General features: G+C 40.0%; 1 protein-coding gene across 1 annotated transcript in view; it reads left to right on the top strand.

The window, feature by feature from the left end:
• Positions 1 to 3,240: 3,240 nt before the first annotated feature.
• KIF5B (kinesin family member 5B) overlaps positions 3,241 to 13,247 on the top strand; it is a 45,896-nt gene continuing 35,889 nt past the window's right edge. The window contains exons 1-2 of the mRNA XM_044228719.1: positions 3,241 to 3,799; positions 11,857 to 11,944. Of these exons, the coding sequence (XP_044084654.1) occupies positions 3,674 to 3,799; positions 11,857 to 11,944 (214 nt within the window). The 5' untranslated portion in view covers positions 3,241 to 3,673. The remainder of the gene's footprint in view (positions 3,800 to 11,856; positions 11,945 to 13,247) is intronic.

Raw genomic sequence — 13,247 nt, forward strand, 5'->3', positions numbered from 1 at the left:
TGGGAGAAGGAAGAAGGAAATGACAAATGCAAATGATAAAGGGCTAGTATCCAAAATATTTAGAGAACTTATACAACTCAACACCCAAAATACAAACAAGCCAATTTTAAAATGGGCCAAAGACAAGAACAGACATTTCTTCAAAGAAGATATACAGATGGCCAACAGACACATAAAAAGATGTTCAATATCACTTATCATCAGGGAAATGCAAATCAAAACTACAATGAGATATCATCTCATAACTGTCAGAATGGCTAAAATCAAATATACAAGAAATAATAAGTATCGGTGAGGATGTGGAGAAAAAGGAACCCTGTGCTCTGTTGGTGGAAATGCAAACTGGTACAGCCACTGTGGAAAACAGCATGGAGTTTCCTCAAAAAGCTGGGATCATACAAATGTAGTGATCCAGAGGGGCATGTGCACCTGAATGTTTATAGAGCAATGTCCACAATAGCCAAACTATGGAAAGAACCTAGATGTCCATCAACAGATGAATGGATAAAGAAGACATTTTACACACACTCACACACTGGAATACTATACAGCCATCAAAAGAAACGAAATTTTGCCACTTGCAACTATATAGGTGGAACTAGAGGGTATAATGCTGAGCAAAATAAGTCAATCAGAGAAAGATAATTATCATATAATCTCCCTGATATGAGGAATTTGAGAGGTAGAGTGGGGGTGTTGGGAGATAGGGAAGGAATAAAATGAAATAAGATGGGATTGGGAGGGAGACAAACTGTAAGAGACTCTTAATCTCACGAAACAAACTGATGGTTGCTGGGGGGAGGGAGGTGTGGAGAGGGTGGTTGGGTTATGGACACTGGGGATAGTATGGGATATGGTGAGTGCTGTGAAGTGTGTAAGCCTGACAATTCATAGACCTGTACCCCTGGGGCAAATAATACATCATATGCTAATAAAAATACTTTTTAAAAAAAGAAAAAAAAAAGCTGGGGTCATGACCTGAGCTAATGGCAGCCAATTAACTGAATAAGCCACCCAGGGGACCCTATGAAAATAATTCTTAAAGCCTATTGCTTAAAACCACTATTCCTCACTATTAGAAATATTTTGTTTTTCACATAGTATTTTTTTCCTTCTTGATCCTGTGCAGGGTCAGACTCTTTATGCTTCCTTGTCCAGAAGAAGTTATGTATGTCATATCTGAAAGCAGAAGGCTCTTGCAAGACACTTCCCTTTCTGGATTTTGTTTTCATAAAGTTTGAGCTTCCATATCTGCTGTGCAGAAGGAAGGAAGAGGCAAGAGTTGCAACTGAAGTGCCTTGAATAGCAGTTGTTTCCAGAGCCTAATTCCTTGGCCCTTCCATCAATCTCCTTTCCTTCCCCATATCATGAAATCCCCAGTCACCTTTTTGGAACCCCTACACCATGGAGAATTTGCAGATCACTGCTCTGGACCAATAATTCCCCGGACCTTCTGAGCTGAAGACACACGAACATACTGGAATAGAAGCTGAGGGACTTTAGAGACAGACTACCATTTCTTCACGTATAGAAGATGAAGTAATAGTGGAGTGATAGGTGACTGGAACTGCTTTAACCTGGGAGTGCAGAAGAATGCTGAGGCTGGTAATCAAACTGGAAAGTGGAACTGAGTATGGGCAGGAAGAAGAGGATAATTAATTTGGTCTCTGGAATGTCAAATTTGACATGCATCCTAAACAAGGTAGCCTGTAAGCAGCTAGAGAAATGGGAATGTCAGGTCTGTAGATAAGAGAGTCAAGCAATTGTTGAAGAAATGGGCTCAGAGCAAAGAGCAGAGGGAAGAGGAGAGGTTGTTCAAGAGATCCTGCAGCAAAGGTAGAAAACTAGTGGCCCACGTGCCACGACCTCCTCCTTTGAGTGACTGCTAGTCTCTTGTTCACTGAAAACTTTGTTCCCTAAAATTACAGACTATCAGAATCACTGTTTGAAACTTTATCAGTATAAACAAAACATCCTACCCTTGCTTGGAGGATCTAAGACCTAGAGAAGCAGCACTGATTGACTCTCAAGCCTGGTGCAGAGATTTGGGACAGGGGTTACTGAAGACAACATTCCACATCTGCCTTAATTTTGTAGTTCCCAGAGAAACAGGACCTAAGGTCCACTTGTAGTCTAGACGTGATGTCAACGCTCTGCTTTATTTAGAGCCTACTGAAACACAACTTCATCAAAATTTTGCCCTAACCCCACACTTCCTCCAGAGCTGTGTAACTCCATCTTTTCCTTTGCTGAGCTGCCCCCCAGTTCCTCAGTTGTGAGCTTTCTATTGCTGGGGATCAACAAACCTCTATCTGTTGAGCTACGGGTTAACTTCTGGAGGCATGTCTTGAGCGAAGACAGAGAGCCCTGGAGGTTTTTATAATGCAATCATTCTTTTTACAAACTATAATTGAGACCTACACGAAGGGTTCCTGATTGTCTTGAAAGTTCTCCTTTCACAGTACCTCAGAGCGACTTCCAGTTGAGAGCCATTATGGTTCTACCTACCATTCTATCCACCGTTCTAAAAAAAACTTCAACGGCTGAGTGGTTTCCCTTAGACATGTAATCCACAAATTTATCCAGGCCTTTTATCCAGGAATGACTCAGGCCAGTCATTCCTCCTCAATATATGGGTTGAGTTCCATATATTTATTACCAGACAAGTAGGACCTCTGACTGACTGAGGGCCTTCTCCCCGCTCACCCTACTTTTCACCTTCGTTTAGTAATTTTCTTCATTCCTTAGGATAAATTTCCTTTTTCTTTCTTGACTCGCCAGCCCACTCTCTCAGGAAATAGTAACCGCTTCCACTGGAGAGCCACGTGTCACCCTTCATTCAAATCTTTTCTCTGGCAAGGCGCTCTAATAAGGCGGACTAGGAACCAATTTTATCTCCAGACCAAAGAGAAAGCAAACACTTCCTTATTAGGAATACAGTACTGTATTTAAATAAACTACAACGTAAGTTTTAACAAATCCCTTGAGCCCTGAAGAAAAGAAAGCTAAACGCATCTGCCTTCGCTCTGGGAAATCCAGCGGTCAGGTCAGGCAGTGGCGTAACCGAAGGCACCTCTGGCAGTGAGTGTCCGGTAAAACTTGAATCCGCGACCCCTGGGTGAAGAGTGGCGGTAGGGCGGCGGCGCGGCCGGGCGCGGCCGCGGATTGGTTGTCAGGGAGCCGGGACCCGCCGCGCTTGCGCCGTGCTCCTCGCGCACCGCCCATCCCGACGCCCAGTCGCCGGTCTGCGGCCTCTGGAGTGATAGGGCGGCTGCCGGCGAGCCGGCGAGCGGACAGCCGGGCGAGCAAAAGGTGTGCCCGGCCTGCTGTCTCCGAAGAAGTAGGGGGGCGACTTTCCCGGGGTCTGGAATCCTCTTGAGCCCCTGTAGTTTGCCCAGGCCGAGGAGAGAGAAGCTGAGGAGCCGCGGACTCTCCACCCGTGCCGCCGCCGCCATGGCTGCCATGATGGATCGGAAGTGAGCTTCAGGGCGACGGCTACCGGCACCGGTGCTTCGAGTCCGGGTTTCCCGGCCACTCCCGCCGGGGGAAGCGCGGCGCTGCAGACTGCTGACTCTCTCGACCTTCGCGACCCTTACTTTCAGCTCGGGCCCGCTTCCTTCCAGACTGAGCGGCGGGGAGTGGCTCCCGGCCTCCGGCCCCGGCAGCGAGAAAGATGGCGGACCCGGCCGAGTGCAACATCAAAGTGATGTGTCGCTTCAGACCTCTCAACGAGTCTGAGGTGAACCGCGGCGATAAGTACATCGCCAAGTTTCAGGGAGAAGACACGGTCATGATTGCGGTGAGTGACCCCGGTCCCCCCCGTCCTGCTCCTTTGCTCCTGGCTGGGCCCGGAGTTCTGGGAAGTGGCGGGGTGCAGAATTGAGAACGAGCAGTGGTATCCCCAACCCCGCCCCCCGGTAGAGTTTGCCGGTTCAAATAACCCTGGGGAGGGAGACTGCGCAGCTCCACGGGTGTTCCTGGATCGCCCTCACCGGGTCTTAAGTTCGGAGAGAAGGGAGGCGCCTAGTCTCCGTCTGGGACACTCCCCCACCTGGGGCGCTGGAGGAACTGTCCCGGGAGAGTTTAGCGCTTATTTGCATTATGTTTCTGCTCGTGTGTGCGCACTTGCTGTTGGTGTTTTGGACTGCCCCCAAGTTTACCATTTGTAACACGTGCAGGATTAAAGTTCAGCTAGGAATGTTGAGGTTCAAGACCAGCCCTACTGTACCTTAAGTAGTAAACATACCTAATTGTATAGAAACAGAAGACACAGCTACGTGATGAACCATATTTCTCTCTCGGGAGGAGGAAAAATTATCGAACGACTGCAAATATATCTGTGTCTCTTACGCTCACCCACCCGTCCTTGGAGTGATGAATGAATGCTCATGTTAACTATTAAAAATTGCGAATCGACGACTGTAAAAAGACTTGAGTTCTCTTTTGAAATAGGAGTGATCAATTTTCTTCAGTTTTCTAGCTGATCTGGCCAACTCAGACTGGGTCAAATAGGTGCCCAGAATGATCTATATACTCTTACTGGGTTTTAGGGGGTAGCAGTATAGCAAAGAGTGCTAACTTTGTATCAGGGTATTACAAATGCAAGCTTTAAAAAGAAAAGAAATTTGATCAGTAAATTGGATTTCTTGTTAGTACTAGATCCCTACTTCTACCTTGAAAAATCGATTTTGATAAATCTCAAGGATGGCGAAGTAGTGTCCTTTGTGGTATAAAACATGACCAGAGTTGGTTGATTATTGTCAGGGAAACCAGAATGTAAGGTTGATTTTTTTTTTTTTAACTTATTTTATTTTAGGTCTGATCTCTGGTATTGAAAGGTATCTGCAAATATTTTACAACCCCCGTTCAGGAAGGTTAAAATGGGTAGTAGGACACTGCTTACAGAAGAGTGAATTGTGACTAAAATATATCTATCTTTTTTGGTAATGCCATTGTGGCAGAATTTTTTCTACGTTGCTATCATGGTACAAAATCTAAATGTTAGTTTTTTTTTCTCTGATGCCATTCCATATTTAGCATATTGTTTGCACAGTTTAGTTTGGAAAAACAACAAAGGGGGTCATAGGAGATGGGACACTGCTGGTGAAGAGCATTGACCTACAAGACAGGATTGAAGTTCTTTTAAGAATTTTTATGTGAAAGTTTGCAAAGTTCAGCTTTAGAAATTGAATGTCATAGCTCTCTGTTGCTCTGTAGGCTTTTGGCAAAGAAGTCATTAGATTACCAACAACTGCCAGCTACTACTGTGTGGGCTGTTTTTTTTTTTTGTTAACAAGTTCATGAGATAAACGATAAATGACATTGGTAAAACTACGAAGTTAAGCACAGTAGTCATCCTTTTCCTTTAGAATATCTCTGACATGGAATCAGAGGAAGCTTGCAAGGCCTGGATTAGTTGGCAAACTGGCTACTAGTTTCTCATAGTTTTTGTGATTATTCAGCTGCTCAACAGTGATTGATACATCAAAACGATTTTCCTTTTAGACTTGTATAAAGAATATCTTATTTTTGCAGATTTTTGTGTGTGTTTAAGCAAATCTGTAAGTATTACCAAGATTCATTTGTTGGAATGATAGGATTCCCAAAATACATTGAGAAGGCAGCTTTCTGCCCAAATAAGACAAACTAGGAAAGAGTTAAAATAGTTACCACAGTAAGCACACTTGTATTTTAGGTTGTTTCCTTTGAATAAAGTTCTTATAAGTTCTTATTTAAGTTTCCTGAACAATGTAAATAAATATACATAATAATAGAAATAATGGATAAGTGATTGAGTTGTGAATCTGTAATAAACAGTTGGCCTTTAGGTAAACTCGTAAGCATCTTTAGTCTTTTTTTTTTTTTTTTTTAAAGTTTAGGCAGAAATATGGCAGAGTCACCTAGCCTTAAGAAATGTAAGGCAGCATGTTTACTTCATTATTTTCAAAAGCTAATCCTGCACATACTAAGTTATTGGTTACAAGACATCTCAATTTTTTTAATGAATTTTTTCAAAGGCTGTTGAAAATTTATGAGGGATAGCTGGGAGAGTGAAATTTTAAAGTTTTAAAAATCTCTAGATTTGTTTTGTTCATTTTACTGGATCCTGATTTCAAATGAACAGTTTTAAGAAAGGATTGCTGCAGTGTGGAATTTAAACTAAATTATTTTAAACGTGATCTTAAAACATTTTGTATACAATCTTCTGGTTAAATCACAATGTAAAAGGGTAAGTATTTTAGTTTATAATGTGATCGAATTATAGATACAGTCTGTGCTCCTGTAGAAAATAATTTCTGAGGATTCTCACTTTCATCTAAGTTCACTTTTGTCAAAACTTTTTATTCTTGTTACATCAGAGACTTTAATATGTCCTGTGGCAGGCAAATCTTGTAATCCTGTAGTGTTGCTCTATGTTTTACAGTCTTTATACAACTCTTTAGGGTATTAAGTGCTTGTTGAAGAGGTATAAATACCACATCACAAAAATGAAGTAAGTGAATTAAGGAAAACCTTTACTTGATAAAAATAGAATTTGCTTTAAATAAGAGAACTTGTTATCCACAAAAGAGGACAAGGGTAACACCTTGTGTAGTTGAAATAAGCCTGCCGAAAACTCCAGGAAAAAAAAAAATCAATAGAAAAAGTTACTCTTTTATGAACTGTAAAAGTGGAACGTGCATATTTGTATTGTTAAGTATCTTGACCAATCATGGTTCCTTATATGGTATACCGAAGAGACTGTCAGAACCAACAACAGGCTGTTGCAGTTCATTGAAATTAAAGGAAAGTAAAACCTAATTAGATCATCTTGTCTAGTTCTTGTCTATAGCTCACAGGATTTCTCTTTTCAAATGAACGATGTTATGGTGTTTGATCCTCATTACCATAAGTGTGAAAATTGAAAGAGAAGAAGCCTGCCTAGCTGACTCTTGTTTTCAGCTCAGGTCATGTTCTCCTGGGTCCCAAGATTGAGCTCTGCCTCAGGCTCCACAAGGTTCTCTGCCCCTGCGCCTCACCCAGGTTGCATGAGCATTCACACATGTGCATGCACAGGCGGGCTCTCTGTCTCTCAAATAAATCTTAGAGAAAGAAGCCCTCCTCACATACCTGTACAATTATGATACGTTAACTAACAATCATTGTCAGACTAAGCAAAGTCTGGTAAAATACAATCTCATGTGATCTGAGGGTCACTATTCAGAATTCCAGAGAAAGGTATATTCCTGCTTAGGAGGGTGACCTTTATAACCAGATTTGGTGTTCAGTCTGGTCTCTCCAGATACAGACAGGAGCCACTTCACTTAAGAAATCTAAGATATAGGGTCCCTGGCCGGCTCAGTCAGTGGATCTTGTGACTCTTAACCTCAAGGTTGTGAGTTCAAGCCCTATGTTAGGCAGACTACTTTAAAATAAAATCTTAAAAAGAAAAAAAAAATCTAAGTTATGGTTGCAGTTCAAATAAGCTTATTCCCATTTGGTTTTGTCCCTTTGAAGCCTGTCAGGTGTGAATATATTTTATGAGTTGAAGTATCTTTGAAGGTTCATAGAAGTAAGACTACCTAATATACATTTCAAGGCCAAGAACCAGGTTTTTAAGATACGGATGTCCAGATAATGTTTTCCTTTCTTTAATTTATTTGAAAAGTTTTGGTTAGGAGATGTCCCTTAATTGTAGACTATTAGAAGTAATTTTTATATTTCATAAGTCTTGTTTTTCATTCCAGGAAGCTATTATCAGTTAGTAATTTCATGACTAGATCTCTAATTAAACATTTACCTTACATACCAAAATTATAGTTTAGTTTTGGAATTAAAAGATCTTTGTCAACTTAATGCTTAGCACTTAATTTTTGATTGAACAGTGATAGAACATAACACTTAATCCCAGCTTAGTTATTTTTTAGTTTGCATGTTTACTGTAAGGAATGCCATAGTAAACACCTGCATAAAGTACTTTTTAGGCAAGTTTACTGTTACCCTCTTTTTTTTTTTTAATTTTATTTATTTGTCAGAGAATGTGCAAAAGCAGGGAGTGCCTCAGGCTGAGGGAGAAGCAGGCTCCCCACTGAGCAAGGAGCCCGATGTGGGACTCCATCCCAGGATCCTGGGATCATGACCTCAACTGAAGGCAGATGCTTCAATTGACTGAGCTACCTGGGTGTCCCTATTACCCATTATTTTTGGTATATTTCTTTCTAAATGGTTTATGACCACTCTTTTTACTGATGTAATAATGGGATAACTTCAAGCTCAGTGGTGTTTGTTCTTTATATGTTTTAAATGTTTATTTTAGTATGTTATTACTTCTTTTGGAAGGATGCAGTTGTCTTCATGCTATTGCCTATTTTCTGTTGATTAATTTGCTTCTTGCAAGCACAGTTTGAGTTAATCATTTTTTAATTTTTCATAGTATATTTTTATGCAATTTTATTAAATGTGTATTTTGGCTAGTTGTAGTCTGTTCTTGACTCTGCCAGAATTGTGAGTTCTTTAATGCTAGAGGTTGTTTCCATTTCAGTTCTGTTAACATTACTGAACCACTATTTGATCCTATTTTACACAGTTTCTTAGCTTTATATTCAAGATTTTTTTCTTTTTTAAGATCTTATTTATTTATTTGAGAGAGAGAAAGCACAAGCAGGGGGAAGGGTAGAGGAAGAAGCAGACTCCCTGTCCAGCAGGGAGCCTGATGCAGGGCTTGATTCCAGGAACATAGGACTTGATCTCAGGACCCTGGGATCATGACCTGAGCCAAAGGCAGATGCTTAACTGATTGAGCCACCCAGGAGCCGTATATTTCAAGATTCTACCCAGTTTTATTTTCTGTTCTTTGAACCCTATAGTCTGTACTAATTAAATAACATTTCTAAAATTCTCATTTACAGTACTCATTTACAATTTCTGATACCGTACAGGTGCTAAATAAATGTTTTCTGGATACATGAAGAGGAAAATTTATTTTCTTTTCACATCAAAAAAATTAGTGTGGTTTATCTCTGGCTGCTGATTGTTATTTTGAATGTACTTGTGTTTTAGAAATTGTTCATCACAAATACGTCTTGTAGAATCACTAAAAGAATAGATTGCCTCTTTTTTCGTTGCACCTGTAAAATTGAAGGTTAATGTCTTTGTAGAATTTTAGCAAAAGGACACTTTTAGGGGTGCCTGAGTGGTTCAGTCGTTAAGTGGCTGCCTTCGGCTCGGGTCATGATCCCAGGGTTCTGGGATAGTCTCACATCGGTCTCCCTGCTTGGTGGGGAGTCTGCTTCTCCTCTCTGGCTCCTCCTGCTTGTGTTCTCTGTGTGTGTCTGTGTGTCTGTCTGTCTCTCTCTGCCAAATAAATCAATCTATCTTTTTTTTTTTTTTTTAAAGGACACTTTTATGTTTGTCTCACAGGCAAAGAATAGACATTAAGATGCCAACTTTTAATTGATGCCAAAGTGAAGTCATCATAGTATATCCTTTAAGAATGCTTTCTGCTGCAGAGGGCAAACAAACAACAAAGAGATTTAAAGAGATTATTATTCTTACATGTTAAAAGTCTGGAGATAGGCCCCTAGTGCTGCTGCTTACTGAATCTGTTATCTGTTGTCATCCTTAAGCTATTGATTTTTCTTCATGTTTTTAAGATGGATGCTACAGCTCCATCATTCCAGAAAGGAGAAAGGGCAGCTACAGCTGAGATGGTCCTTTTTATCAAAAAAAAAAAAAAAACAAAACCCTTTCCCAAGACCCCTCAGCAGACCGTCACTTACTTTGTAGTATCTAGAAATGGGTCATGTGGCCACTGGTTGCAAGGAGACTAGGCTATCAGGTAGTTAGCTTCCCAGCCTATGTAATGGGAAGCTGCAAAGGGAAGGAGAATTATTAATGATTTTGGAAAGCCATTTAGGAATATCTGTTTCATTGTACTTTTCATTTTAACTGTTATTCCAAGTTTTGGGGAAGGAGATTGTGAAGCATAATTCCTAAAAAGTAAGGTCTTTTTTAGCAGAGGCCTAGGAAGTATTCTATAAAGTTAAGGATTTTTTGGATGGTCATGATTGTTTTGTATTTAAGGTCTAGCTTCCTTCCTTTCCTTTAAGAAAGGGTAGAGAGCAAGCATATACTTTCAAATACTAGACCTCCTTGCTCTCCTCTTACATCCGTATATGTTATTTTTTCTTTTAGTTTACTAGATTGTTCCGGCCAGCATTTAAACTTGCTCAGATCTTGTCCTTAAAAAAAAAAGTCTTTAGACCCTCAGCCAGATTTCTCTACTTATTTATTTCCCATTCTTTCTTTCTTTCTTTCTTTTTTTAATTTATTTATTTATTTATTTAGGATTTTACTTATTTATTTGTCAGAGAGAGACACAGCAAGAGAGGAAACACAAGCAGGGGGACTGGGAGAGGGAGAAGGAGGCTTCCCTCTGAGCAGGGAGCCCAATGGGACTTGATCCCAGGACTCTGGGATCATGACCTGAGGTGAAGACACAGGTGCCGCTTCTTCCCATTCTTTTTTAATCTCTTTCCACGCTAACCTTTTTAAATGGCTATTTTTCAATTTTGCCTTGACCTCACAGCTATATTTGACACAATCACTCCCTCAATAATTTTTCCTTCACTTGCATGGATGCTATACTCTAATATTTTTCATTTCATCCCTCTGGCTCAACTTCAGACTGTGTCAGTTCTTTAAATGAGTCCCCAGGATCCTTTCAGGAGACCCACAAGGTCAGAACTTTTCAAAATAATATTGATGTTATTTGCCTTTTTACTGTGTTGTCACATTGGAGCTTTGCTCCATAACTTCCAGCTTAACTTTTGGTTTATTGCATTCTGCAGCTTCATTTCTGCCTTAGGGTCTTTTTTTTTTTGAAGGTTTTATTTATTTATTTGACAGAGAGTGTGCACAAGTAGGGGGAGCAGCAGGGAGAGGGAAAAGCCAGATCCTGGGCTCATCCCTGGACACTGGGATCATGACCTGAGCAGAAGCAGCTAACCAACTGAGCCGCCCAGGAGCCCTCTGCCTTAGGATTTATGCGTCCAGTACCTAGGGTACTTCCTGCATTCACCCTCCCTTGACTAGTATTGAAGAGGCAAGCAATGAGCTAGGTGCTACTCTTTTTTTCAGTTCTTAAATATCCCTTCTCCAGAGTGGTTCCCTGGCATTCTTCTGCCTTCTCCCAGATTCAGGTTCTTCTCTTATATGCTCTCATAGCATTCTGTTGCATGAGTCAGAATGCTAGTCACATAATTATTTGTCTAATGTCTGCCCCACTATTACTTAACCTCCACTAAAGCATGTCTCTGTCTTGGTCATCATTCTAGTGAGATGTATGTCTAGTATATCGGGCATTCCATAAAAATTTTTAAATGAATGAAATGACTGAAAAGCTATTGCAGTAAAATGAAAAGCCTAATGGAAGTAGTGGAGGGAGCTCTGAATTGGTGGGAGATTTTAATTTAAATTTTAATTTTGTCATTAATACCTTTTTTACATTTCAGGATTCTAGTTTCTTTATTGGCAAAATGATACTATTATTGAAAGTATAGTCTTAGTGCTTGCCAGAGTAGACAGTCATTAAATAAAATTCACTCAGCAATATATGAGTGCTTGTTATAGTAGTGGTAAGCCCTGGAAATAGAACAAAGACAAAAATAGACATTTTTGGTTTTGTGGAGTTCATTCTATTGGATTTGTACTTTGTGATCCTTAAGGTCCTTTCCACAAGATTCTGTGACACGAAGTAATATATATAGTAGGTACTCTATTTAGAAGGTTAAATATATAATGCCATCTTTAAAGGAACTTAGAAGGGGCCGTTCGCCTTTACTTTGTGTAGTTGAAATCTTTGTTTCTATTTTTCAGTCCAAGCCGTATGCATTTGACCGAGTGTTCCAGTCAAACACCTCTCAAGAGCAAGTGTATAATGACTGTGCAAAGAAGATTGTTAAAGGTAAATATATTTAACATGCTGTTGTCTTAACAGTAAGTAAAATTTTGTGATCTTTCTCATTGTCCAATTTTTTCATTTTTAATGCACTCCTTTTTTTAGTTAATTGTAGAAGACAGTTGTTTAAATAATGAAAAGATCAGATACAATTAGTAAACACATTATGGCTCAAATTCCATGATCTAATTTTTTTTTTTTTTTTTTAAAGATTTTATTTATTTGACAGAGAGCACAAAGTAGGCAGAGCTGCAGACAGAGGGAGAGGGAGAAGCAGGCTCTCTGCTGGGCAGGGAGCCCAACGTGGGGCTTCATCCCAGGACCCTGGGATCATGACCTGAGCTGAAGGCACTGATTAGCTGACTGAGCCACCCAGGCACCCTTCCATGATGTAATTTATATACAATACTTAGTGAAAGGTAGTATAAGAATATTAGAATTACACACTTGTTCTTGGAAGATGCAGTTCTATTAGATATTCCCAAGAGAATTTTTAAGGTAGCAGTTCTGGAAATGCAGCAGTTTGAGAATGATTACAGAATGGTTAAATGGGTTTCTAAATAGTAGTAGAAAATTGGTCATTCTTCCATTCCATTGTTCTTTCTTCCCCCAAAGACTCCTCTTGTGTTCAACAGAAAAACACTTGAAGAATTTAACAGAGGTTACCAAGGGTGAGAAAAGTGCGTATGTTCCAGTTAATACTATTACTTTATACTAAGCTTTTTCAAGTTTATACTTTCTAAAACCATAGAACCCTGGAGCTGAGAGGGTGTGAGTGATTATTTGGACTTCCAATTACTACATAACTCCCTTTTGTCAAATGGATCTTAAATAGCCATTACTTTGTGATATAATTTATTCTACTTTTTGTCAGCTCTAATTGTTAGAAAGTACTTCTTAGATTGTGGCAAAAATTGTAACATTCCCTAGAGTGGAGAGGATGGAATTCAGTATAAGGGTGGACAGGTTAGGGTTAAGTAGAAGCACGAACAGTTCATCCAGTAAGAGAAGAGGTAGAGTTTTTGGGTAGAACTAAGTCTATAGGTGTGATGGAAGAAAAATACAGGTTTTCAAAATTCTATTTTGTCTATGATCATGGGTACAAAGTTAGCCCAGAGTGAAGATGGGGTAGGCAATTCTAAGAGAAGGAGTGAAGTTGTCTGGCAGTAGAAGGGAATGGATTAAAGAAATGTGGCAGTATTGCCAGGTAGCATTGCCAAGGGCCCACTTGAGGTTAGCTGCCAGAAGAGCTGAATTTACCTTACTTGGGTTTTGCCAGGTGATTATAAAAGAGGGAGAGAAGGGCAAA

The sequence above is a fragment of the Neovison vison genome, chromosome 12 (assembly GCF_020171115.1).
Source record: "Neovison vison isolate M4711 chromosome 12, ASM_NN_V1, whole genome shotgun sequence".
NCBI classification, from domain to species: Eukaryota; Metazoa; Chordata; class Mammalia; order Carnivora; family Mustelidae; genus Neogale; species Neogale vison.